Here is a 25,898-nt window from a genome sequence, read left to right as displayed (position 1 = left end):
TACTATCACTCTTACTATTACACATCCTCATTCCTTTTGCCACCACTCTGGTTCAACTTACCCATTGTCTCTCACCTGGATTAATTCAAAGACATACTTAATGATCTTCTCACATCTATTCTGTATGTTTTTTCCCAACTTGTTCAAGACCCAATTGTGAGAAGAATCTTTTTTTAAATAATTTTTTAATTTATTATTTATTCCCTTCTGTTGCCCTTGTTTTTTTATTCTTGTAGTTATTATTGATGCCGTTGTTGTTGGATAAGACAGAGAGAAATGGAGAGAGTAGGGAAGACAGAGAGGGGGAGAGAAAGACAGACACCTGCAGACCTGCTTCACTGCCTGTGAAGCGACTCCCCTGCAGGTGGGGAGCTGGGGGCTCAAACCGTGATCCTGATGCCAGTCCTTGTGCTTTGTGCCACGTGTGCTTAACCCGCTGCGCTACCGCCTGACTCCCAGAGAAGAATCTTTTTTTTTCCTTTATTTAAGAAAGGATTAATTAACAAAACCATAGGGTGGAGGGGTACAACTCCACACAATTCCCACCACCCAATCTCCATATCCCACCCCCTCCCCTGATAGCTTTCCCACTCTCTATCCCTCTGGGAGCATGGACCCAGGGTCATTGTGGGTTGCAGAAGGTGGAAGGTCTGGCTTCTGTAATTGCTTCCCCGCTGAACATGGGCGTTGACTGGTCGGTCCATACTCCCAGTCTGCCTCTCTCTTTCCCTAGTAGGGTGGGTCTCTGGGGAAGCAGAGCTCCAGGACACATTGGTGGGGTCTTCAGTCCAGGGAAGCCTGCCCGGCATCCTGATGACATCTGGAACTGAAAAGAGAGTTAACATACAAAGCCAAACAAATTGTTGAGCAATCATGGAGCCAAAGGTTGGAATAGTGGAGAGGAAGTGTTAGGGGGATACTCACTGCATACTCTAGTGTACTTCTGCTTTCAGGTATATATTTTGCACTAGTTTATGGATACGTGTGAACATATGCTCTCTCTCACAGAACCTGGTGTATATCTAGGTTTTGGGACTTTGTTAGAAAGTGAACCACGTGGGATGGAATTAGAGTATACTATGCAAGGAAAGGTCTCACGTGAGTAATGAAGCTGAAGGGTTGTCATTCCACATGTGAAGGACACAGTCTGAAGTGAAGCATGTTGAGGTGGCAATCATTGTGTTGATTAGGTTGTGATTGGCAGATGCAATATTATTTGATACGGATTGGGAGAGGCATACGGGAAAGTGGGCCCTATCCAATGGTTCTAGGACTGGGGGAAGTAGAGGCTTTATAGTGGAGATGTGAGGTTCCTGCTGTCTTAGGGTTCAAAAAGACAATGGATAGTTAATGTTATGATCACATTATTTGTTAATTGGGTTAACTTTGAAAAGTCCTTTTTTTAGGGTTTGCTGTACAGTACCCAGTATCTTGTATATAGCTGTGCTATTGGTTGCTTCTGATCTACTTGGTCTAGGCTTTTGAGAGAGTCTGCATATCAAATACACAGCCTATATATTAAAAAGATTCAGTCTGTTTTAAAAAACTTCGAGACATACAATTAATTTTCCCCCTCTCATATTAATTAACTAGTGATTTATATGACTACATTTTACTAGGAGTGTACATAAACACCATTCCCACCACCAAAAGACTGTGACCCATCCCTCCCACCCACTCCCACCCCCCACTGGCCCAGGAAGCTGCATGTCTACCCCTCACCACAGGGTTTTTACTTTGGTGCCCAACTTACAATTTGGTCAGGTCCTGCTTTTAGTTTCCCTTTCAGATCTTCTTACTCAGCTTCTGTTGATGTTGGGATCATCCCATACTCATCTTTATCTTTCTGACTTAGCTCACTTAACAGAATTCCTTCTAGCTCTGTCCAAGATGGGTCAGAGAAGGTGGGTTCATTGTTCTTGATAGCTGCATAGTGTTAAGAATCTTTTTAAGATTAGACTCTCTCGCTGTGAGCCTGGTCCTGCGACACGGCATTAAAGGAAGCTTTTTGTGCTGTGGTATCTCTTCTTCTCTTTCTCTCTCTCTCTGAAAAGTTGACCTGGAGTTGTAAAATCCTAGTGATGGCAAAAAATAAGTTAAAATCACATCAAGATTACTGAAAAGCTTTCAGTAATTCCCACTTTATTTATGATTTTAATCTTCACAGTAAAGCCAGACTATTCTCAGTACAGATTCTAAAGCCAGTTTCTTTCTTGCCTGGTTTTGTACTGACTCTGTAACTCAGGGTCACTACTGGGGTGATACCTTTCTACACTCTATTACTCAATACCTCTTGAGAGGAGGAGTTATTTACCTCATATGCCAATTTTTAAAAAAATTTTTATTTAAGAAAGGATTAATGAACAAAAACATAAGGTAGGAGGGGTACAACTCCACACAATTCCCACCACCCAATCCCCATAACCCACCCCCTCCCATGATAGCTTTCCCATTCTCTATCCCTCTGGGAGCATGGACCCAGGGTCATTGAGGGTTGTAGAAGGTGGAAGGTCTGGCTTCTGTAATTGCTTCCCCGCTGAACATGGGCGTTGACTGGTCGGTCCATACTCCCAGTCTGCCTCTCTCTTTCCCTAGTAGGGTGTGTCTCTGGGGAAGCTGAGCTCCAGGACACATTGGTGGGGTCTTCAATCCAGGGAAGCCTGGCCAGCATCCTGGTGGCATCTGGAACCTGGTGATTGAAAAGAGAGTTAACATATGAAGCCAAACAATTTGTTGAGCACATATGCCAATTTTTTAAAATTTATTTTTTTAAATATTTATTTCCTTTTGTTGCCCTTGTTGTTTTATTGTTGTAACTACTATTATTGTTATTGATGTCATCGTTGGATAGGACAGAGAGAAATGGAGAGAGGAGGGGAAGACAGAGAGACGGAGAGAAAAATAGACACCTGCAGACCTGCAGTCACTAGTGAAGTGACTCCCCTGCAGGTGGGAAGCCGGGGGGGTGGGGGGAGTCGAACCAGGATCTTTACACCCGTCCTTGCGCTTTGCTGCCATGTGCGCTTAACCTGCTGTGCTACCACCTGACTCTCCTCATGTCCCAATTTAAGAAGAGTCTCTTCAAGTCAGCTCTGTCTCCTTCTTATTGGAAATGAGCATCCTAAAAGAAGTGATGTTTTTAATCCGCTGCTCCTTGAAGCCATCTTTGCCATTTTGTTGTTGTTGTCATTATTGTATTGTTGCTGTTGCTGATGTTCTTGTTGGATTGGACAGAGAGAAATCGAGAGAGGAGGGGGAAGACAGAGAGAAGAAGAGAAAGACACTTATAGGCTTGCTTTACCGTTTTTGAAGTGGACCTCCCCACCCCCAGCAGGTGGGGAGCTGGGGGCTCAAATTGATATCCTTGCGTTTCGCGCCATGTGAGCTACTTCCCTGCCTCAGGAGTGGTCATCTTCAATGCTTCCCTGGTGTGAAGCCCTTTCCTGCTACATTAGAGATCTGCCTTGTCTTGGGGTTGCCTGCAACTGTGTGGTTAGGCCTGTCTCATCAAGGGGTCAGTTCAGTGGCCTATCTGGTCAACAGACTGAAGTTTTGCCTTCCACTAAAGATACTGTGGATTCTCCAGATGCCATGCTTCTTCAGCCCCCCTACCCCTTTCCTTCTGTTTGCCCTTTCCCCTTCTCCTCTTCCTCTGCTTTCCTTCTGTTTTGGAATGTTTTTGGTAGTTGATGCTGGAAAAATAGTCCCATGAGTACAATGGCAAAGATCTGATGTTCTGTATTATGGAGTGAGATGTACGAGATATTGACCATACGTCCTGTAGGTTGACTCAATGAAATGACTGCATATTATTAACATATCTGATTTAAGGTCTTTACCAATTCTTTATATATATAAATTTTTATTTATAAAAAGGAAACACTGACAAAAACCATAGGATAAGAGGGGTACAACTCCACACCATTCCCACCACCAGAACTCCATATCCCATCCCCTCTCCTGATAGCTTTTCTATTCTTTATCCCTCTGGGAGTATGGACCCAGGGTTATTATGGGGTGCAGAAGGTGGAAAGTCTGGCTTCTGTAATTGCTTCTCTGCTGAACATGGGCATTGGCAGGTTGATCCATACTCCCAGCCTCTCTCTCTCTTTCCTCTGTGGGGCAGGCTTTGGGGAAGCCAGGCTCCAGGACACATTGGTGGGGTTGTCTGCCCAGGGAAGTCCAGTTGGCATCATAGTAGCATCTGGAACCTGGTGTCTGAAAAAAGAGTTAACATATAGGGCTGAACAAATTTTTGACTAATCATGTAACTAAAGGCTGGAATAGTTCAGATGAAGACTTGGGGTTCTCCGTTTTGTAGATCGTAGGCTTATTTTAGTTATAGTCCATCTTTACCAATTCTTTTGCTCCTGGATAAGCAACTAGAATGGTAACTTTTTTTTTTCCTTTTTTGATTGAAAAATGAAGAAAGGTACTTGGATCCAGAGATTGCCCAGGAGGGGGAGCCCTCGTTCCTTGTTCATAGTCATAGCCAGGAGGATTTGCATCATCTGTGACAGTCTCAGTAGAGCCAGCTGAACAAATAGGACCATTGCTATCTGTCAAGTGAAGGAAATGGTCACCATTCTCATTTGGCATTATCACTTTGTTCCACACAATTGACTCCTCACCTATGTGGAATTCAGTTTTATAGGAGAGATTGTTGTCACCATTTTGATTATCTCAGTAGATGTTCTCTCTTGATCCTTTTCCCCCTTTCTTTTTAGCAAGATTCAGTCTTCAGCTCTATTTTAGTTTCAGTACATTAGAAAAATATAAATAAAGCACAGCTAGGAACATGTGAGTCTTTCAATTGTCTGATTTCCTCTTTAGCATCCCCTTCCTTATAATTTCTCTGCTTCCTGAACATCTGTCTCCTTACCACATCCCAGCTTTGGAAAAAATGCCTGCTATTATTTCTTTGAATATGGTTTCTACTCCCTTCCTTCTATCTTCTCCTTTTTGAGATCCCTGTAGTTCTTATATTTGTATTTCTGATGGAGTTTTCAGTCTCTTGAAGAGTTGCTTCATTTTTCTGAAATCCTTTTCCTCCTCCTACTTTAAAATCAAAAGCTAAGGCCAGTTTGTCCTCTATTTCTGATGTTCTGTTTTCTACGTGGTTAAGTTTGCTTACCTGACTTGATATTTGAGACTGGGATGAATTCAAATTGTCCAACATACCCTGCTGTAACTCTGTTTTCAAGTTTTTCATTTTCCTATCAAGTGAACATTTGAAGTCATTGATTTCTTTTTTTTAAATTTATTGTTATTTTTAGTATTGGGTAGAGAGAGGTAAATTGAGAGGGAAGGAGGAGACAGAGAGAGAGAGACAGTGAGAGAGAGAGAGAGAGAGAGAGAGAGAGAGAGAGACCTGAAGCCCTGCTTCACCACTGGTGAAGCTTTCCCCCTGAAGATGGGGACCAGGGTCTTGAACCTGGGACCTTGTACACTGTAATGTGTGTGCTTAACCAGGTGCACCACCAGCTGGCCCCATTCATGGATTTCTTTCTTAATCCATTTCTCCATATGAAATTGAGAACTTCGAATTTCTTCAAATTTACTGATAACATATTCCCTAAACTCTTAATTACTCTCCTGGATTTACATCATTAAGTTTCTGACCTGCGTCTTAGATTTGAAGAACCAGTGTTTTCCTAGTTTTACTCATCTGTTTTGGTATCTGTTATTGTGTAGGGCTAGCTTCGCGGGTGGGAGACAGACGACCAGAGAGAGACTCATGGCTGAGCTGTACGCAGTGTCTCTTTATTCATGTGTAACGCAACACAATCTAAGCCATCTAAACGAACTATAATCGCAATCCTGTCCTTATATATATATACTTGCCAAGTAGGGTGGAAACAGGATGTGACATAGAGAGGGTGGAGCGAAAAGTGACTGGAGCAAATCAGGGTGTACTACGAGAGGGGGCGGAGCAAAAAGACATCATGAACCAGTGGGGATTAAACCAATGCCCTGCAGGCAGGGTGTGCTTAGTTAACAGTGGTTATGTAAATAGAATACAGAGTTAAGCAGGGGGGATTAAACCAATGAAACAGAAGGGTTTTTTAGAAGCAGAATTAGAAGCATACCAACATTATTGCAACAGGTGGTGCTGGTTCCTGCTTTGTATGTGAGCTGCCTGGGGGTGGGGGGGGGAACTCAGAAGAAATGACTTAGTATTATAGCCCTTCATGTCCCTGAAACAGAGACCAAACTTGGATGTGGGGAAGATCCCAGCCATCCTTCTCTTCCCAGACTGATTCCTGAAAATAGGAACTCTACTGTCAGTTTTGCTGCCTGCAACACAGTCTGATCCCAATCACCAGGCTCTTTATGGCATTTATGGACACCTTAGGGTTTGATAGGCTTTCCTGATGCCATAAGGATACTGTGCTCCATTCCGCAGTTCCTCTGAATGATTCCCTGGGGTTTGCTTAAGAGCTTGTGGTTTTTACAGCTCTAAAGTGCAGTTCAGAGATTTTATTTTATTTTATTTTACTGCCACCAAAGTTATTACTGGGGGTTCAGTGCCAGTAGTACAAATTCATGGCTCCTGATGGCCATTTTTTAATTTTTTTCCCTTAAATTTTTTTTTTTATTTGACAGGACAGAGAGAAATTGAGAGAAGAGGGGAGATAGAGAGGGAGAGAGAAGGACACCTGCAGATTCGTATCACTGCTCATGAAGTGTACGTACCTCCTACAGGTGGGGAGCAGGGGCTCAAATCAGGGTTCTTTTGCATGGTAGTATGTATGCTTAAGTGAGTGTCCCACACTCTAGCCCCTAGATTTCTTTACGCCATTTGGTCCCTGAGTGGCCCCACATGGGGACCTTTAAATCTGCCACATGTAATTGAAGCAATCACAAATATGGTGTCTGCCAGCAGCGCAGTGTTGCCTGCTGTTGAAGGCTTCTCCCTCCCCTCCTCCTGCTTTTTCTGTCCCTGCACCACCACCAGCCTTCAGATAGTGATTTTTTTCTTTACCAGAAATCCAAGCTGTTCTCTGATGAAATTTATTTAGTTACTTTATTATAATATTTGTTTTCTCTGGTTGAGCCAATTTCTCGTGACTAGGTCACCATAGTTCCACCCTGGAAGTCCCCCCCCCCCTATTTTATTTCTTTAATTAAAACATTAAAAAACTTTTTCCATGAACTTTTTCTTAAATGTACTAGTCTGTAGATTTGGCAGTATATGTAAAAGACATGTGTTTAAATTTTTCTAATGTTACAAATCGAAGAGGAATATTTAATGCATTGGGGTAGCATCTCAAGATTAAAATTTTGTTTTCTAGTCTGACAATAATGTAACCTATTATTAATCACAAAAAAGATGAAATGTTTTTTCCATCATAGTGACCTCAGAATATATGAAATATCATGCGTCAATAATAAAATATTCACTGTTAATATAATATACATATAAACTATAAATATCAAGGGGAAGCCAGATTTAATAGTGATGAAGAAATGGTCTAGAGATTTCAGCTAATCAAAATTCCATAAGAATAGTAGAGGTATAATTGCCAAAATATTAATGAAATTTCAAGTCATAGTGCTATAGTAGACTCAGAACAGAGAACATCAATTTTCTAATGTCTGTGGGCTGACAGAATCGGATTTAATTCTCAATACTTTGCTTTAGAAGAGAAGTAGAGTCACAGGGTGCATCCAGGAAAGGCTGGCCCAGAAGAGATGTCTATAAAATACATCGTGGAGAATGACTGGGGGGTTGGGGAGGTCAGAGTGGAGAAGATGTCGAGAGTCCGATGAGTGAGTGTTTTTCAAGTATTTGAAGACTGTCTACATGGAAAGGACTTGGACGTCATCTAGGTGGCCCAATGGATGGGATTTGGCATACTGAAAAAAAAAAAAAACCTGTGGAAAGAAAGATTTGGGTTTTTCTTTCTCCTTCTCCTCCTCCTCCTCCTTCTTTTCCCATCAGGGTTGCCACTGGATTTCATTGCCTGCGTAATGACCACAGTGATTTCATTGCTCCTTGTGGCCATTTTCTACTCTCTCTCTCTATCTCTCTGTCTCTGTCTTTCTCTACCTCTCTCTCTTTTGGTAGAGGTGAGCAATAGGAAGAGAGAAGGGGAGATACCTGAAATACTGCTCCACTGCTTGTGAAGCTTCCCCTGAAGGTGGGAACAGTATTTTGAAGCTGGGTCCTTGGGCTTGGTAATGTGTGTGCTCTACCCAGTGTACCACACCACCTGACTCCTACAAAAACCTTAACATTAATCCCGGTTCTGAAGTGAGATCAGGCTGTCTTGCAAGGTGATTAGTTTTCTGTCAGAAAGCTTCCAAGATAGATCTAGAGAAACCTTTTCAGAGTTATCAGAAGGATTGTCCTTTGGGTGTGTGGAAAAGATGACCCACAAAGTTCCTTTTAGACCACAGACTGCAGCATGGACTCAGTGTCTGTGTAAAGTACGTGATCAAGACCTGTCTGCCAAATGAATGGATGCATACAGGTACAAAACCTCAGGGGAAGACTTTTACACTTCAGACATATTTTAGTCATGGGTGATTTAATGGCATTCACTTAGAATTAAGGAGCATTTCATCTTAGGGAAAATGAAGGTCTCCAGTCCCAGGGAATTTGACATTTCCTCAATCATTGGCTTATCTTTATTGTTCTGGCCTAACTCAGACTCAGTCTTGCAAGTTTTACAGTAATTTTTGATAATGAGCAGTGTCTTGCTCCAAAGTCACACTATGCTGTTTTCTTTTTCAGGATAATCGTATCCACACATCCAAGTACAATATTCTCACCTTCTTACCAATTAATTTATTTGAACAATTCCAGAGAGTGGCAAATGCCTACTTCCTTTTCCTTCTGATTTTACAGGTAATGTTTAGGTTATATTTGTACATGTGTTTGTTAAAAAAATTTGGATTATTTTCAGAAACCAAGTTAATTCTCTTAGCTTGATGTTCATGATTTGCTAAAGACACATTTACCAGACTCTAATGTTGTTATTGTTGCTGTTTCTCTTCACAAGCGTGGGAGGTCTATGGATGGGTAAAACCAGGACATTCATCATTCTCAACACTGGAGTCATTTGAAATACAACATTGCACTTTGCTTGAACTAAACCAGAGCCTAATAATTACTGTTCAAAGCCTTCCTCCCTTCCTCTCATGTGACAGCTCAGGTATTGCCAGAATTGAGAATAAGAATTGGTTAACAGTCCATGGTACTCAGTCTGGCAAATTTCATTTGCATCTAAGGAGTAAGCACATTTACATCCATGTAGGAAATTAATTATATGTATTATATGCTATTTCCCTGTAGATGACTTGTTTTTACAGCTTTAATTGGCTAAGTCGGTAATTAATAACATTTCCTTTTCCGTCTGAAATTTGGGCCTAAGTGCAATTTCAACTTTACTTACATCTCAGAGAGAAAAAGCCATACACATAAAATGAGCTGTTTCTAAGGCTTTGTAAGAACTGTGTTTCTTAACTTTGGGAGCTAGGAGGGTGAGCACACAGAACTTTGGTGCTGGGTATGGTGTGAAACTGTAACCTATAATTTTGCCTTCTTGTAATCCACTATTAATAATAAATTAAAAAATGGGGGCGGGGAGGAGAGAAAAATCACCCTAGAGACTCATGTCAATTTTTAGGATGCTTCTCTGAGGAGGGAGACTTTGGATATTTAACTGTATGGCGTTGGAAAGAAATAGGCCTAGGTTTATGGCTCAGTTGCTTAACCTTGTAGATTCTGTATAAAATGGGAGAATAGTACTCAGGAATACAATGCTTCCTGACTCTCAGGTACCATTCACGATGTACTCTGTGTTGTGCAGTGGATGATACTAATACATGAAACACACACGTTATAGGTTTGTGTCAAACAACGCTGATGCAGTCTGAGTGAGTGAGCTCTTCTGAGGAACAAATCACATATTGAAAACAAACTTCTCTTTGGGAATTGCTGAGGAATTGATAAGGTTGTCACAAACTGAAATGACAAGCTGAAGAAAAACAGTGACATTTATTATTCTGAGGAAAAAATCATCATCGGTGAAAGATTTCAAGAAGCTTATTTTTAACTTGCTATAAAATTTTATTTTTTTTTGTCAACTAGTCTGAAATTTGGCTTAGTGAGATCTCTTATGACCAAGTGTCCCATAACCAAGCACAAATACTTAAATGATTGATAGTTGCTCTTCATTTGTACAAATAACAGAAGACAATCCCATTAATTTCTACCACGCTTTATAAAACCCAGTGATGAAAAATGAAAGATGTATTTCCTAACTTTCAAAAGCCTTCAATGATTTGCAAATGTTTGTTTCAGTTGATTCCAGAAATCTCCTCCCTGACCTGGTTTACCACCATTGTGCCTTTGGTCCTGGTGATAACCATGACAGCTGTCAAAGATGCCACTGATGACTATGTGAGTATTTGCCTTGAGTACTTACTCTTGAGGTTCAACATCTTAAAAGTTTTCTTAGTTACTTAATAGTGGTTTTCAGGGATATACATTCATGCTCGTGTGTGTGTGTGCGTGTGTGTGTGTGTGTAAGTCACCTCACCTCTCACCTCTCACCAAATTCTGTGTGTCGCCCCTCCTTGCTCTCCCCACCACCATAGTTCTCACAAAGCCCAACAGCCATTTTGGTTACCTTCCTCCCTCCCCCCCCCTCCCTCCCTCCCTTCCTTCCTTCCTTCCTTCCTTCCTTCCTTCCTTCCTTCCTTCCTTCCTTTCTCTCTCTCCCTCCCTTCCTCCTTTTCTTTCTTTCTCTTTCTTTCTTTCTTTCTCTTTATTTTTCCATTCCTTCTTCCCTTCCTCTCTTCCTCTTTCCCTCCCTCCCTCCCTCCCTCCCTTCCTTCCTTCCTTCCTTCCTTCCTTCCTTCCTTCCTTCCTTCCGTCTTTCCTTCCTTCTTTCCTTCCATTTCTCCTCCTCCTTCTCCTCCTCTTCCTTCTTCTTTTTGTCTCCAGGGTTATTCACTGCTCCTGATGGCCATTTTTTCCATTTTATTAGATAGAACAGAGAGACATTGAGAGGGGGGGGAGATAGAGAGTGAAAGAGGCACAGAGACACCAGCAGCCCCGCTTCACCACTTGCAAAGCTTTCCCTCTGTAGGTGGGGACCAGGGGCTCTAACCAGGGTCTGTGCACATTGTAACATGTGTCCTCAACCAGGTGCACCATGACCTGGCCCCCATTTTTTGGTCTTTCATGTATTTAACATGCCATCTGCAAAAAGTGAACATTTTATTTCTTCTTTTCCAATTTGGGCATTTCTTTATTTTTTCTTGCCTAGTTGCCTATGAAAACAACACACACACACACACACACACACACACACACACACACACACACACACACACACACACACACTAGGATTGCTGCTGGGATGGGTTGGGTGTCTCAGCATAATGGTTATGTAAAAGACTTTTATGTCTGAGGCTCTGAGGTCCCAGGTTCAATCCCTAGCACCACCATAAGCCAGAGCTCTGGTTTCTCTCTCACTGTATCTTTCTCTCTGTTAAAAATAAATAAAAAAATTTAAAAAAAGAGATTATTGCTAGGACTTGGTGACTGCATGATTTCACCATTTCTAGCCCCCCCGGCCCTATTATATCTTTTAAAAAATATATATGTTAAATAATATATATAGTATATATATAGAGAGAGATTGAGAGAGAAACAGACAGAAAGACACCTGCAGTATTGCTTCACTTCTCCCTGCGGGTAGGGGTCAGGGGCTTGAGACTGGAACTTTGAGCATGGTAATATTTGTGTTTTCCTGGGTGAGCCACCATCCAACCTTCTAGTACTATGGAAAGCAGCAGCAGTTAGAGTAGGCCTCCCTGCTTATCCCTGATCTCAGAGAAAAGCTTTCAGTCTTTCACCATTGAGTGTTACATTAGCTGTGATTTTTTTTTCATATCTTAATTTTTTAAAATTTTATTTTTCCTTTTGTTGCCCTTGTTATAGCTGTGATTTTTTTTTTGCCATACATACCCTTTACTATATTGCGATATGACCCTTTTAATGTGTTGTTGAAATTGATTAGCTAATTTGATTTAAGATCTTTGCGTCTATGTTCATGAAGGATATACTCTGCATTTTCCTTTTTATGTGATGTTCTTATCAGCTTTGGATGTCAGGGTAATGCTGACCTTATAAAAATGTTTTGGAGAATTCCCTTTGATTTTTTTTTCCTTCTTTGATGTGTTGGAAGACCTTCAGAAGAGTAGGTTATAGGCCATCTTTAGAGGATTAGTAGAACTTGCTAGTAAAACTACCTGGTCCTAGACTTTTATTTTCATTTTTTTTGTTATTCAGGTTTTGTTTCTTCTTGGTGGCATACATTTGTTGATAGTAGGTTTTTTTGGTCCTTTGTACACCTATGATTTCAGTTGTAATCTTTCCCATTTGTTTCTGATCTCACTTATTAGTGTTATCTCTTTTTTGCTGTCATAGTGGTTTGAATGTATATTTATTTATTTATTTACCAGGGCACTGCTCTGCTCTGGTTTATAGTGGTGTGGGGAACTTGGGGCTTTGGAACCTCAGGCATGAGAATCTCTTTGCATAGCCATTATGCTATCTACATTACCCTGAGTATATCCTATCGTTTCTGTCTGACCTCTAGGTATGATGTTGAGAAATCTGATAATCCTATGTGGTTTCTCTTGTATGTGACTCTATTTTTTCTCTTGTTTCTCTCAGTGTTTTTTTTTTTTTGTCATTTTAATTATAGTATGTCGATGTGGATCTGTTTGGATTTATTATTAATTTATTTATTAGAGTTGATCAGATTACTACTGATCAACTCTACTTTATGATGGTATGGGGCCTTGAATCTGGGACTTTGAAGCCTCAGGCATGAAAGTCTCTTTGCATTACCATTATGCACCCTTGTTTTGAATTCTTTGAACTTTCTGAATCTGAATTTCTTTTTTCTCAGTTAGGGGCGGGGAGGGGTGGGATGGGAAATAGAAATTCTGGCTATTATTTCCTCAAGTCAGAGCTTCCCCCTATTCTCTCTTTTTCTTCTGGAATTCCTGTATTCCTGTATTCCTTTAAAAAAATATTTTATTTATTTTCATGAGGTACAGAGAGAAAAACCAGAGCACTGCTCAACTCTGGTTTATGATAGTGTTGGAAATTAAACCTGGGAACTTTGGGGCCTCAAGCATGAAAGCTGGTTTTGCATAACCATTATGCTATTCTTCCATTTAATATTGCCCCATAAATATCTGGAATTGTTTTCACTGATTTTGATTTTTCTCTTTTTATTTTTTTAAAATTTATTTATAAAATGGAAATATTGACAAGATCATAGGCTAAGAGGAGTACAATTCCATAAAATCCCCACTGCCAGAGCTCTGTATCCCATCCCCTCCCACGACAGCTTTCCTATTCTTTGCCCCTCTGGGAGCATGGACCCAGGATCATTATGGGGTGCAGAAGGTGAAAGGTCTGGTTCCTGTCCCTCACTATCTTGGTCCATTAGTGTGGATGAGCTCCTACATTTCCTAAGAGAGGAAATTTCAGCAAGCATTTGAGTAATGCCATCTTGAGTAAATGTGTGACTTCATTTCACCTTTCAGGGGAATAGCATTCATTAGGTGCATGATTTCCCCCATACTGCATTAATGGTACTATTCATGATAACCACACTTCATAGATGAGTAGAACAGTAGGATGAAAAGGAATGGGCTTTGGAGAAAGATACTGTGCTCTTCCATGTTCTTGTTTTCTGGGTGCTAGAAGACAAGTCACTTGTGTGAGCCTTTTGCTCTCCATACTGTTACCTAATGCCATTGTCACTCTCTGAGGATAAAATGAGATGTTATATGTAGAATACTTGATGCAGTGCGTAGTGTACAGCAGAGGCACAGTCAGTGCTGGTTTTCTACCCACTTTCCTGTTCTGAGGCAGTACCCTTGTCAAAACCCATTTCTAGAGAACAAGCCTGGGGTTGTTCCAGATTCTTTCTGTCCAGTACCAAAGTCTATTGTCAAAGCCCGAGTAGATGTGAGAGTGGCTCCCACTCTGAGGTCCAAGTCGAAGGCATAGCTTCAGGTGATGAACTGATTGATCCTTATGTGATAGCGTGCTAGTCAATTCAGGGTATTATGTTCATATTCAATACAGATGTAACTAAATACTAGGTCTCTTTTTACCTTTGCTGCAGTTAATACTTGAGCATGTCTTTTCCTCTTTGATAACATGTGCCAGTTCAATGATTGAAGATCTTTATCAGTCAAGGTCTTGGCAGGAAACAGATGTCACTCTGAAAGGGGGAGATTCTGGAGTGGAATGAGTAATTAAAAAATATATATATATATTTATTTTCCCTTTTGTTGCCCTTATTTTTTATTGTTGTTATAGCTATTATTGTTGTTATTGATGTCGTTGTTGTTAGATAGGACAGAGAGAAATGGACAGAGGAGGGGAAGACAGAGAGGGGGAGAGAAAGATACCTGCAGACCTGCTTCACTGCCTGTGAAGGGATTCCCCTGCAGGTGGGGAGCCAGGGGCTCGGGAGCCAGGATCCTTATGCCGGTTCTTGTGCTTCGCCCCACTGTGCTTAACCCCCTGGACTAGCGCCTGACTTCCAAGTGGAATGCGTAATTAAAGGACCACTTACAGAGACTGAGTGTGAGGAAGAACAAACATGCAAGGCAGCATGACACTAACCTGACTTCCCTGAGAAGATGACCTCAACAATGTGTCCTGGAACCCCACCTCTTCAGGGCTTTACTCCACTAGGGAAAAATAGAAACACACTGGGGGTTTGGATCAACCTGCCAACATTCCTGTCCAGCACAGGAGCAATTACAGAAGCCAGACTTTCCACCTTCTGCTCCTATCTTTGATCCATACTCCCAGAAAACTAGGGGCCAGGCAGTAGTGCAGTGGGTTAAGTGCACATGGCACAAAGCGCAAGGACCAGCGTAGGCATCCAAGTTCAAGACCTCAGCTCCTCACCTGCAGGGGGTCGCTTCACAAGCAGTGAAGCAGGTCAGTAGGTGTCTATCTTTTTCTCCACCTCTCTGTCTTCCACTCTTCTGTATTTCTCTCTGTCTTATCCAACAACGACAGCAATAACAACAACGATAAACAACAAGGGCAACAAAAGGGAAAAAATGGCCTCCAGGAGCAGTGGATTTGTAGTGCAGGCACCGAGCACCAGCAATAACCCTGGAGGAAAAAAAAAAAAGAAAGAATAGGAAAACTTCCAGGGGTCCAGCAGTAATGGCAGTAACAACGCAGGGGGTTAAACACACATGGTGCAGAGTGCAAGGACCTGCATAAGATCCCAGTTGGAGCCCTCAGCTCCTCACCCTGCAGGGGTGTTGCTTCCCAAGCTGTGAAGTAGGTCAGCAGGTTTCTGTCTTTGTTTCCCCCTCTGTCTTCCCCTCCTCTTTTGATTTCTCTCTGTCCTAGCCAACAACAGCAATAAGAACAATAACAAGGGCAACAAAAATGGGGAAAATGGCCTTCAGGAGCAGTGGATTCGTAGTGCAGGCACTGAGCACTGAACCCCAGCAAAAAAAAAAAAAAAAAAGAGAGAGAGAGAGAGAGAATAAGAAAAAAAAAAAAGAATAAGAAAAACTTCCAGTAGAGAGGATGGGATGTGGAACTCTTGTGGTGGGAATTGTACCCCTCTTACCTACAATCTTGTCAATCATTATTAAATCACTACTACTACTACTAATAATAATAATAAAAAAAACATGCAGGGTAGCACATATGGGTGGCAAAACTGCTTCAAGACCTGAAGGGGCAAAAGAAAGAAGTAGAACTGAGGTCTGGAGCTATAGTTGAGTGTTGCCATCAGCTGAAGCTATTCGTACAGCAAGTGTCACTGTTAGCCCAGCTTGAAGGAAGTCAGAGTACAACTACCCCATTTCACTCCACTTTGCTCTATTGCTGGAATAGAAGACTCCATGTTCGTTCAGTGTATCCGCCAAATATAATTAGAAACCAGAGGCTTAGAGGTGAGAAAAGATGGAGTGAACTATGGAGCAGTTATTAGAAAATATGTAGAGCCCCTATCAAATAATGCACTAAATAAAATAGGATTTCCATTTCTATTGTTGTACAGGTGGAGATAAATTTGCATGTCAGTGACAGGCTGACTTAATACATTCTAGAAATGTAAAAACTTATTTCATATTAACAGATGTTAACTATGTTGTTTTCTTGTAATATCCATTGATTTATAATTGGGAATCAGTATAGTGTGTGCATTGGATAGTAGAGAAACTGGAGTGTGTTTTGGGAAGAATGTTGAAAGAGGTAAGAGCTACCAGAGGCATTCTATATATTAGGAGATTGACACAGTATTTTGAATTTTTTTTTTAAAAAAAGCATTGATCTTTATTATTAAAGTCTGTGAAATCAAAGTTTTGTGTATCCTTATACTATATTTGTTTGTTTATCTAGGCTAAGTAGCTGAACTAATGCATTATCTCTATTCTAGCCTATTTTTATCTGATCTTGACAAATCATGCATCTGAATGGCTGCTAATTTAGGATTTTAGTAGAGAAATCATAATATTTGAATTCTTCTGAGCAATGTAAGATATTTACATCACTGGAATATACAATAAGAAATAAAATCACTTGGGCATAAAAATACAAATCCACACCAAATGTGTCTCAGTATTGTGTTTTGATTTTTGTCTTAAATGTTCAGTATTTCATAAGACCACTGTTAACAATTAGAATTTCTGGAGACTAAAAATACATGTTGTTACAAGTAATTTCTTGACGTCAAAGAAACCCATAAAAACAGAATGAGTGATGTTCCAATAAAGTATTGAGCACATATGTGAGAGAAATGGAAGACCCTAATCTTTGTTGAAGACATGAGAATGAACGTATGGGTTTCCTTGGAACTTTGCTATAGAGTAAAGAACACGCTGTCTTCTTTGAGGCAAACGGGATATGAGGCAATTAGAGGAGCATGTGGCTAGACTTGTTCCATCGCTGACACCCAGAAGGAGGGTGAATGAGAAAGGTCTCGATTCAGAATTAGAGTACAAAGACCTGGGTCCAAAGTAGACAAAGGTTGTGCTCATTTTGGACTGATGATGAAGCTGTCTAAGTAGATGAACTCAGAGTATTTTCTGTGCTCCAATTTGTGCAGACAGGGTATGATTTCATGTTTTCTCACCAACTCTTTCATTTTTCCAGTTCCGTCACAAGAGTGATAATCAAGTGAACAATCGGCAGTCAGAGGTGCTCATCGATGGCAAGTAAGAGATGCATCCTTTGGCCTGTTCTTAATGTTTCTGGCAACCCCAAACTGATCTTGACAGTTGGTGGTGACTTTCTCTTTTAATTAAATATATGTTTATCTCTCCATTAGAGAGATGCAATGTAAGTCCTTTATGGAATTAAAATGGAATGTAAGACCTTTATGTCCCTCCCCCCTTTTTTAATCTTTATTTTTTCTTTTTTTTATATACTTTTTTATTTAAGAAAGGAGATATTAACAAAACCATAGAATAAGAGGGGTACAATTCTGCACAATTCCCATAACCTGATCCCCACATCCCATCCCCTCCCCTGATAGCCTTCCCATTCTCTATCTCTATGGGAATGTGGATCCAGGGTCGTTGTGGGTTGCAGAGGGTGGAAGGTCTGGCTTCTGTAATTGCTTCCCCAATGAACATGGGCATTGACTGGTCGATCCATACTCCCAGTCTGTCTCTCTCTTTCCCTAGTAGGGTGGGGCTCTGAGGAAGTGGAGCTCCAGTACACATTGATGGGGTCATCTGTCCAGGGAAGTCTGGTCAGCATCTTGCTGGCATCCGGAACCTGGTGGCTGAAAAGAGAGTTAACATACAAAGCCAAACAAATTGTTGAACAGTCATGGACCTAAAGACTGGAATAGTGCAGATGAAGTGTTGGGGGTATTCCCTGCATGCTGTTGTGTACTTCTGCTTTCAGGTATATATTTTCCCCCTAGTTTATGGGCACGTGCGAACCTATGTTCTATCTCAGGGGACCTGGACTATATCTAGGTTTGGGGACTTTATTGGGGAGTGGACCACCTGGAATGGAATTAGAGAATACTAGGAAAGGAAAGGTCTCACCCGAGTGATGGAGCTGAAGGGTTGTCATTCCACACCTGAAGTCTCTGGTCACAGTCTGAAGTGAAGCATGCTGGGGTGGCACTCATTGCATTGATTAGGTTGCGATCTGTGGATGCAATATTATTTGATTTGAATTGAGAGCAGCATGCAGAAAAGTGGGCCCCACCCTAAGGTTCCAGGACTGGGGGAAATATAGGCTCTATAGTGGAAATGTGAGGTTCCTGCTGTCTTAGGGTTCAAGAAGACAATGGATAGTTATTGTTATCGTCACATTATTTGGTGATAGGGTTAACTTTGGAAAGTCCCTTTGTTAGGATTTGCTGTGTAATACCCAGCATCTTATATATAGCTGTGCTTCCGGTTGCTTCTGTTCTCCCTGGTCTAGGCTTTTGGGAGAGACAACATATCAAAGACAGCCTATGTATTAAAAAGACTCAGTCTGTGTTTTAAGAAGTTCTAGATATATGATCAATTTTCCCCTATCATATTAATTAAATAGTGGTTTATATGTTTACACTTTAATAGGATTGTACATAAACACCACTTCCACCACCAAAAGACTGTGTCCCATCCCCACCACCCACACCCCCCCCACATCCCCTCTGTGCCGGGAAGCCCAATGGCCACCCTCCCCTTCACCACAGTGTTTTTACATTGGTGCCCTGCTCTCGATTTAATCAGATCCTGCTTTTAGTTTCCCTTTCTGTTCTTCTTTCTCAACTTCTGTTGGTGAGTGGGGACATCCTATACTCATCTTTATCTTTCTGACTTAGCTCACTTAACAGAATTCCTTCTAGCTCTGTCCAAGATGGGTCAGATAAGGTGGGCTCATTGTTCTTAATAGCTGCATAGTATTCCATTGTGCCTATGTACCACAGCTTTCTCAGCCACTCATCTGCTGTTGGGCACCTGGGTTCCTTCCAGGTTTTAGCTATTATGAATTGTGCTGCTATGAACATAGATGTACACACATCTTTTTGGTTGGGCATTATGGAATCCTTGGGGTATATCCCCAGGAGAGGAATTACTAGGTCATATGGAAGGTCTATGTCTATCCTTGTGAGAGTTTTCCAGACTGCTCTCCAGAGGCTGGACCAATTTACATTCCCACCAGCAGTGCAGAAGGGTTCCTCTGTCCCCACAGCCTCTCCAACATTTGTTGCTGCTGTCCTTTTTGACATATGCCATTCTCACAGGAGTGAGGTGGCATCTCAGTGTTGCCTTTATTTGCATTTCTCTGACAATCAGCGACCTGGAGCAATTTTTCATGTGTTTGTTAGCCTTTTGGATCTCCTCTAAGGTGAATGTTCTGTTTATATCCTCTGCCCATTTTTGGATGGGACCATTTGCTTTTTTGTTGCTAAGTTTGCTGAGCTCTTCATATATTTTGGTGATTAGTCTCTTGTCTGATGTATGGCATGTGAAGATCTTCTCCCATTCTGTGAGGGGTCTCTTTGTTTGTGTGATGGTTTCTTTGGCTGTGCAGAAGCTTTTCAATTTGATGTAGTCGCATTGATTTGTTTCTGCTTTAGTCTGCCTTGCAATTGCGTTTGTTTCATCAAAGATGTCCTTGAAGTTTAGGTGGGAAAGTGTTCCACCAATGTTTTCCTCTAAGTATTTGATAGTTTCTGGTCTAACATCCAGGTCCTTGAACCATTCGGAGTTGATTTTGGATTTCTGGTGAGATAAGGTGGTTCAGCTGCATTCTTCTGCGTGTTTGGCCCCAGTTTTCCCAGCACCATTTATTGAAGAGAGCCTCCTTCTTCCATTTAATCCTTTGGGCCCCCTTATCAAAGATTAGATGTCCATAGGTGTGGGCCCCCCCCCCTTTTTTAATGCTGAGCTAAAGGGAGCTTTTCCTCTCATCAGATCCCTTTGGAATTCCTTTTGTGGAACAGACATGCCACTATCACTTTTTCATTTCTAGATTCAATACTATTTAGAACGGGCGTGCATGCAATATCTCCCATGTAGTGTAGGTTTTGTAAGCATTTGATTAAATTGTAGGATTTGGGGAATCATTTCCAGAGACTATTGCTAGGATATTTTTATACATTAATGCTCAAGTACCAGTGATTAGCATTTTTTAATTGAGGAAATGTTATTTTATAAGGCTTCATGTTTTAGAAGCACACTCGAAGAACTCTTCAAAATCTATGTTTGCATGCTTTGCCAACCACCAATGTGCCAATCTTCCTCCACCACAGACTAGTTGACCCTTTTATCATTTATACCCTCCTACCTTGGCCCCCTGAGCAATTAGGTTTTGTTTTTTTATGTTTCTTTCTTTCTCTCTTTCTTTATTTCTTCTTCTTCTTATTTTATTTATAGGATAGAGACAGCCAGAAATTGAAAAGGAAAGGGGTGATAGAGAGGGAAAGAGTCAGAGAGACACCTGCAACATTGCTTCACTACTTGTGAAGCTTTCCCCTTGCAGGTGGGGACTGGGGGCTTGAGCCCGGGTACTTCTGCACTGTAATGTGTGTGCTCAACCAGATGAGCCACCACCCAGCCCCCTTTCTTTTTTTTATTGTGTAGATAATTTTTCTTTTTTTACAATTTCACTGGTGATTTAGTATTGATTTACAAAATTACAAGATAACAGGGGTACAACTCGGCACTGTTCCCACCACCAGAGTTCTGTATCCACATCCCCTCCATTGTAAGCTACAGTTCTCCTAAGGTTACAGATATCGATTGACTATTATTTCTACCACTATGTCTATTTGTGTGTGTGTGTACCATTTTTCTTTTAAAAAATTTTTACTTATCTTTATTTATTTATTGTATAGAGACAGCCAGAAATTGAGAGGGAAGAGGTGATAGGAGGGGAGAAAGACAGAGAGACACCTGCAGCCCTGCTTCACCATTCGCAAAGCAACACTGAGCACAGTACTAAGTCCACAGAACATGTTTACTGCCTGATTATCTACCCAGGCACCTGCTTTCCGAGGCAAGAAAGAGTGATGGTCGGAGGCAGGAAGACCTGACCAGGTCCATTTTGCCCAGATGGGCCCACATACCTTTCTCATTCTTTCTCTCTCTCTCTATCCTCTCTCTCTCTCTCTCTCTCTCTCTCTCTCTCTCTCTCTCTCTCACTTTTCTCCAGAGTTATTGCTGGGGCTCAGTGCCTGCACTACGAATCTACTTGCAGGTGAGGACTGGGGTCTCGAACCCAGGTCCTTGTGCACTGTAACACGTGTGCTCAACCGGGTCTGCCACCACCCAGCCCCCATATCCCATTTTTTGTAGGTGAGCACACTGCCCCTGGGCTGGTTCTCCCTCCATATCCCATTTTTTGTATGGTCCCATCTTTTCTTCCTTTCCAAGTCACACATACACCTATTACTACACTCAAATGCCCCTTCCATTTCTCTCTTCTCTCTGTGGGTCCTGACAGAGTTGGAGTTCAGAACCTTCTAATCATCTTTCCCCTATCATTTCTCCCCTGTTGGGAATATGGACCAAAGATCTTTATGGGGTGCAGAGGTGGGAGTTCTGACTTCTGTAATTGCTTCTTTGCTGGCCCTGAGCATTGACAGGTACATCCAAATACCCCCAGCCTGTTTCTGTCTTTCCCTAGTGGGGTAGGGCTCTGGGGAGGTTAGGTTCCAGGACACATTGGCGAGGTCGTCTGCAGCAGTCAGGGTTTATTTGTATTGCTCTGTCAGCTCCTCGCTTATTTATTTATACGCCCCACATATATATGATTCATCTGGTGTTTGTCTGTCTAGAGGAAAGGGGAACAAAAAGCAGTGAGTGCTGGGAGTGGTGGAGTGGTGCAGACACTGATAACACTAGTGGCAAAAAAGGGGGAGGACTCTAGCTCTTAGTAAAATGTTCTTACTCTGGGTTGGCAAATTAGCTTTCTTTAATAGTGTGCTGTTTTGCTTTGTGTGAGGCCCGAGTTCAAGCCTGGCTAATACTGCGCTGGAGGGAGTTTTGGTGCTGTGATCTCTTTCGTTGTTTTATCTCTGTCTCTCTTTTTCTATCCAAAACAACCAGAAACAAGAACAAAATGCTCTCACTTTTTCTATTTGAGTATCTGCAACAAAAAATACACAAGAAGCATTGCTCTTACAGATTAGAAGTTGACACATATATATTGTGTTCATGTGCTTCCTATAAGTAGAGGAGTGGACCTGGGAGTTAGAGGATTTTGCTTATCTTCATCTCTTATTTCACTCAGCACACTTGCCACCGTATCCACCCATTTTGTTCCAAATGATACAATCTCATCCTTTTTGTATATGCTTCTTTTTAAAAAATATTTTCATTTATTTATTTTTTATTATTGGGTAGAGACAGAAATTGAGAGGGGAGGAGATGATAGAGACAGGGAAAGAGACAGAGATATCTGTTCCTGACCTTTTTTATGGACCATTGGCTTGTATGATAGTTTTCCATCCCTTCACTTTGAGTCTGTGTTTGTCTTGTTGAGTTAGGTGGGTTTCCTGTAGACAGTATATTGTTGGGTTGTGTTTTCTGATCCATCTTCCTACTCTGTGCCTTTTAATAGGTGAATTCAGGCCATTGATATTTATTGATATCATAGATTGAAAATATTTTAACACCATTCTTGTAGATTTTTAGAGTGTTCTGATATTTGGCATATTTATGGTGGTCTGACTATTTATAGGAGACCTTTCAGAACTTCTTTCAGGGCAGGCTTGGTGATAGTTGATTCTTTCAACTGGTGCTTGTCTGAGAAGGTTTTGATGCGTCCATCTAGTCTGAATGACAGTCTAGCAGGATACAGTAGTTTTGGTTGAAAGCCTTTCTCATTGAGCACTTGATAGATATTTTGCCATTCTCTTCTGGCCTGTAGTGTTTGTGTGGAGAATTCCGCTGCTAATCTTATGGGTTTTCCTCTGTAGGTGAGTCTTAGGTTTTTCTCTTGCAGCTTTCAGGATCCTTTCTTTATCCCTATTCCTTTCCACTCTAAATATGATATGTCTTGGTGTCTTTAAGTCTGGGTTAATTCTGTTTGGGACCCTCTGGGCTTCTTGAACCTTTATGTCTTTTATGTAGAGACAGAGAGAGATCTGCAGCCTTGCTTTACCACTCATGAAGCTTCCCCCTGCAGGCTTGAACCCTGGTCCATGTGCACTGTGTGGTACTGCTTGGCCACCTATATGCCTCTTTTTAAAAAAATATTTATTCCCTTTTCTTGCACTTGTTGTCATTTTTTTGTTGTTGTTGTAATTCTTATTGTTGCTGTTATTGATGTCATTGTTGTTGGATAGAACAGAGAGAAATGGAGAGAGGAGGGCAAGACATAGAGGGGGAGAGAAAGATAGACACCTGCAGACCAGCTTCACGCTTATGAAGTGACTCCTCTGCACGTGAGGAGCCGGGGGCTTGAACCGGGATCCTTATGCCGGTCCTTGTGCTTTGCACCACCTGCACTTAACCCACTGCGCTACTGCCTGACTCCCCATATGTCTCTTTTTTAACAAGCAATGCCAATAAGATACACTGTCATGAGCTTAGTAGCTAATGGGTGTAGTCTGGGTGCTTTTTGAACTCAGTGGTTGAAAATTAATTTACAATTTTAGCTCACACTACTAATGCTCAGTAAAAGTGTTTCAAAAAATAGTTTTGCCCTCAGTTAATTATTTTCAGTTTCTTAAGTCTTGAATTGATCATCTCTTGGGCAGTCTGCATGTCAGCTTTGCAGATGAAGGGTCCACATGCCAATGGGCTGGTTTCTGTATGTGAACTGTGACATTGTTATATTCCTTATAAATGATTTTCCATTGAAATCAATTATTATATTGCACGAGTACAATTTTTTAAGTGCTGAATTTCTAAGTAGTGACTATGTATCCAAATGGTGCACACGTTGAAATAACAGGAAATTATAGCACTCTGCACATGGGCTTTTTTTTTTTTCCGGTGGCACTATCAACTTCTTTTTAAAAAATTTTATGTAACCCAGATGTTAACTGCACCCTTATCCTCCTCCTAATGATTTTTCTGCCGAAGACTCAACCCCAATCCTCACCAGTTTACCTATGCACATTAAAGTGGTAAAAAATAAGATAGAATAATAATAAGAAAAAAAGATAAAGTCAACTGGTGGTCCCAGTGTTGTATGTGGATGTATAAAGGTATAAATGTAGATATTAGTTTCACGTGTCCACAGCAAGCCATGAGAAATAATATATATATATGAATATATATATATCTTATTTTGGATAAAGACAGAAGTTGAGAGGGCAGGGGAGATAGAGTGGGAGAGAGAGAAACATCTGCAGCACTGCGTCACCACTTATGAAGCTTCCTCCTGCAGATGGGGAGTGGAGGCTTGAACCTGAGTCCTTATGCACTATAACCTGTGTGCTCAACCAGGTGCACCACCACCCAGGCCCTGAGATTCCATTTAAATAGCTTTCTCCTCTTTTCTTTTTAATTGTTGTAGTAGTTATTATTACTGTTTTTATTGATGTGATTGTTGTTAGATAGGACAGAGAGAATTGGAGAGAGGAGGGGAAGACAGAGGAGGAAACAGAGACATGTACAGACCTGCTTCATCACCTGTGAAGTGACCCCCCTGCAGGTGGGGAGCTGGGGACTCAAATCTGGATCCTTATGCTACTCCTTGTGCTTCATACCACGTAGGCTTAACCCGTCGCGCTGCCACCCGACTCCCTAGCTTTCTCCTCTTAAGGTTCCTTGCTCAACTACTTGCCATTTTTATCTTGTTTCCCATTCACTGTTAGGTGTAACTGACTATAGTTTCCTTTTCTCTCAGTATCTAGGATTCCTCCTATTTATTTTCTTTTATTTAGTACTTCCTTGGTTATAGGCCCAAAACAATCACAGCTGCTGCCTTAGAGCTTTCTGTAGCTAAGGCCCACTTAATCTCGAATGCCATGAAAATTAAAATCACACCAGTTCTTCATGATATTTAAAACTCAATTCTCTTTATTTTTCAAAGGATTATGTATGTCTTCTTAGTTGTCAGAGGGAGGAGGTCTAGAATTTCTCAAACCAAACCAAACCAAACCAAACCAAACCAAACCAAACCAAACCAAACCAAACCAAACCCAACTCAACCAAATCTAGCAACAAAGGCCTTGTAGATATGAGAACATTAATGATATAACACCTTCCTAAGCTTTTTTTCCCCCTCTCTCTCCAAGTATTTTACTGTAGGTTAAGTTTTCATAGAACATCTGACTGCAGATAACCCAAACTACAGTAAGTAAAATTGTTAATGGGGAACCTGTTATATTTAAAGAAGTAAATAAAGAAGTACTCACAACTTGGAAAAAAAAAGACAAAAGAAAACTTCAACAAGAATTATTGCCTATAGTTTGTGAGGATTAAAAATCTAGGAGTGGCTTAGGTATATGATTTTGGCTTGGAATTTTTTAAATAAAGTTACAGTCAAGTTGGATACCAGTTTTGCACTTATCTGAAGGCCTGACTGGGGTTGGAAGGCCACTGCTTCCTCTTCTCTTCTCTCCTCTTCTTTTCCCTTTTCTTTTCCTTTTGCCTTCATTTCTTCCTCTTTTTTATAGGTATAAGTGACTAAAGTTTTCTAATGTCATTTTATCATTACTTAATTTTTTTTCATTCATTTAATAATGATCCATCCATAAGACCATAGGATAAAAGGAATACAATTCTACACAATTACTACCAGCAGAGTTCTGTATTCCATCTCCTCCATTGGAGGCTTTCCTATTCTTTATCCCTTTGGGAGCATGGATCCAGAGTGCAGAAGGTGGAAGGTTTGGCTTCTGTAATTGCTTTTCCATTGGACATGGGCATTGGCAGGTGGATCCATACTCCCAGCCTGTCTC

At 41.1% G+C, this 25,898-nt stretch overlaps 1 protein-coding gene across 1 annotated transcript in view; it reads left to right on the top strand.

The window, feature by feature from the left end:
* The window catches only part of ATP8B4 (ATPase phospholipid transporting 8B4 (putative)), a 255,344-nt gene that overhangs the window by 58,581 nt on the left and 170,865 nt on the right, over positions 1 to 25,898 (top strand). The window contains exons 5-7 of the mRNA XM_060174644.1: positions 8,741 to 8,854; positions 10,313 to 10,411; positions 17,180 to 17,241. Of these exons, the coding sequence (XP_060030627.1) occupies positions 8,741 to 8,854; positions 10,313 to 10,411; positions 17,180 to 17,241 (275 nt within the window). The remainder of the gene's footprint in view (positions 1 to 8,740; positions 8,855 to 10,312; positions 10,412 to 17,179; positions 17,242 to 25,898) is intronic.

Source organism: Erinaceus europaeus, chromosome 16 (genome assembly GCF_950295315.1).
Source record: "Erinaceus europaeus chromosome 16, mEriEur2.1, whole genome shotgun sequence".
Classification (NCBI taxonomy): domain Eukaryota; kingdom Metazoa; phylum Chordata; class Mammalia; order Eulipotyphla; family Erinaceidae; genus Erinaceus; species Erinaceus europaeus.
This window is presented reverse-complemented; position numbering and strand designations above follow the sequence as displayed.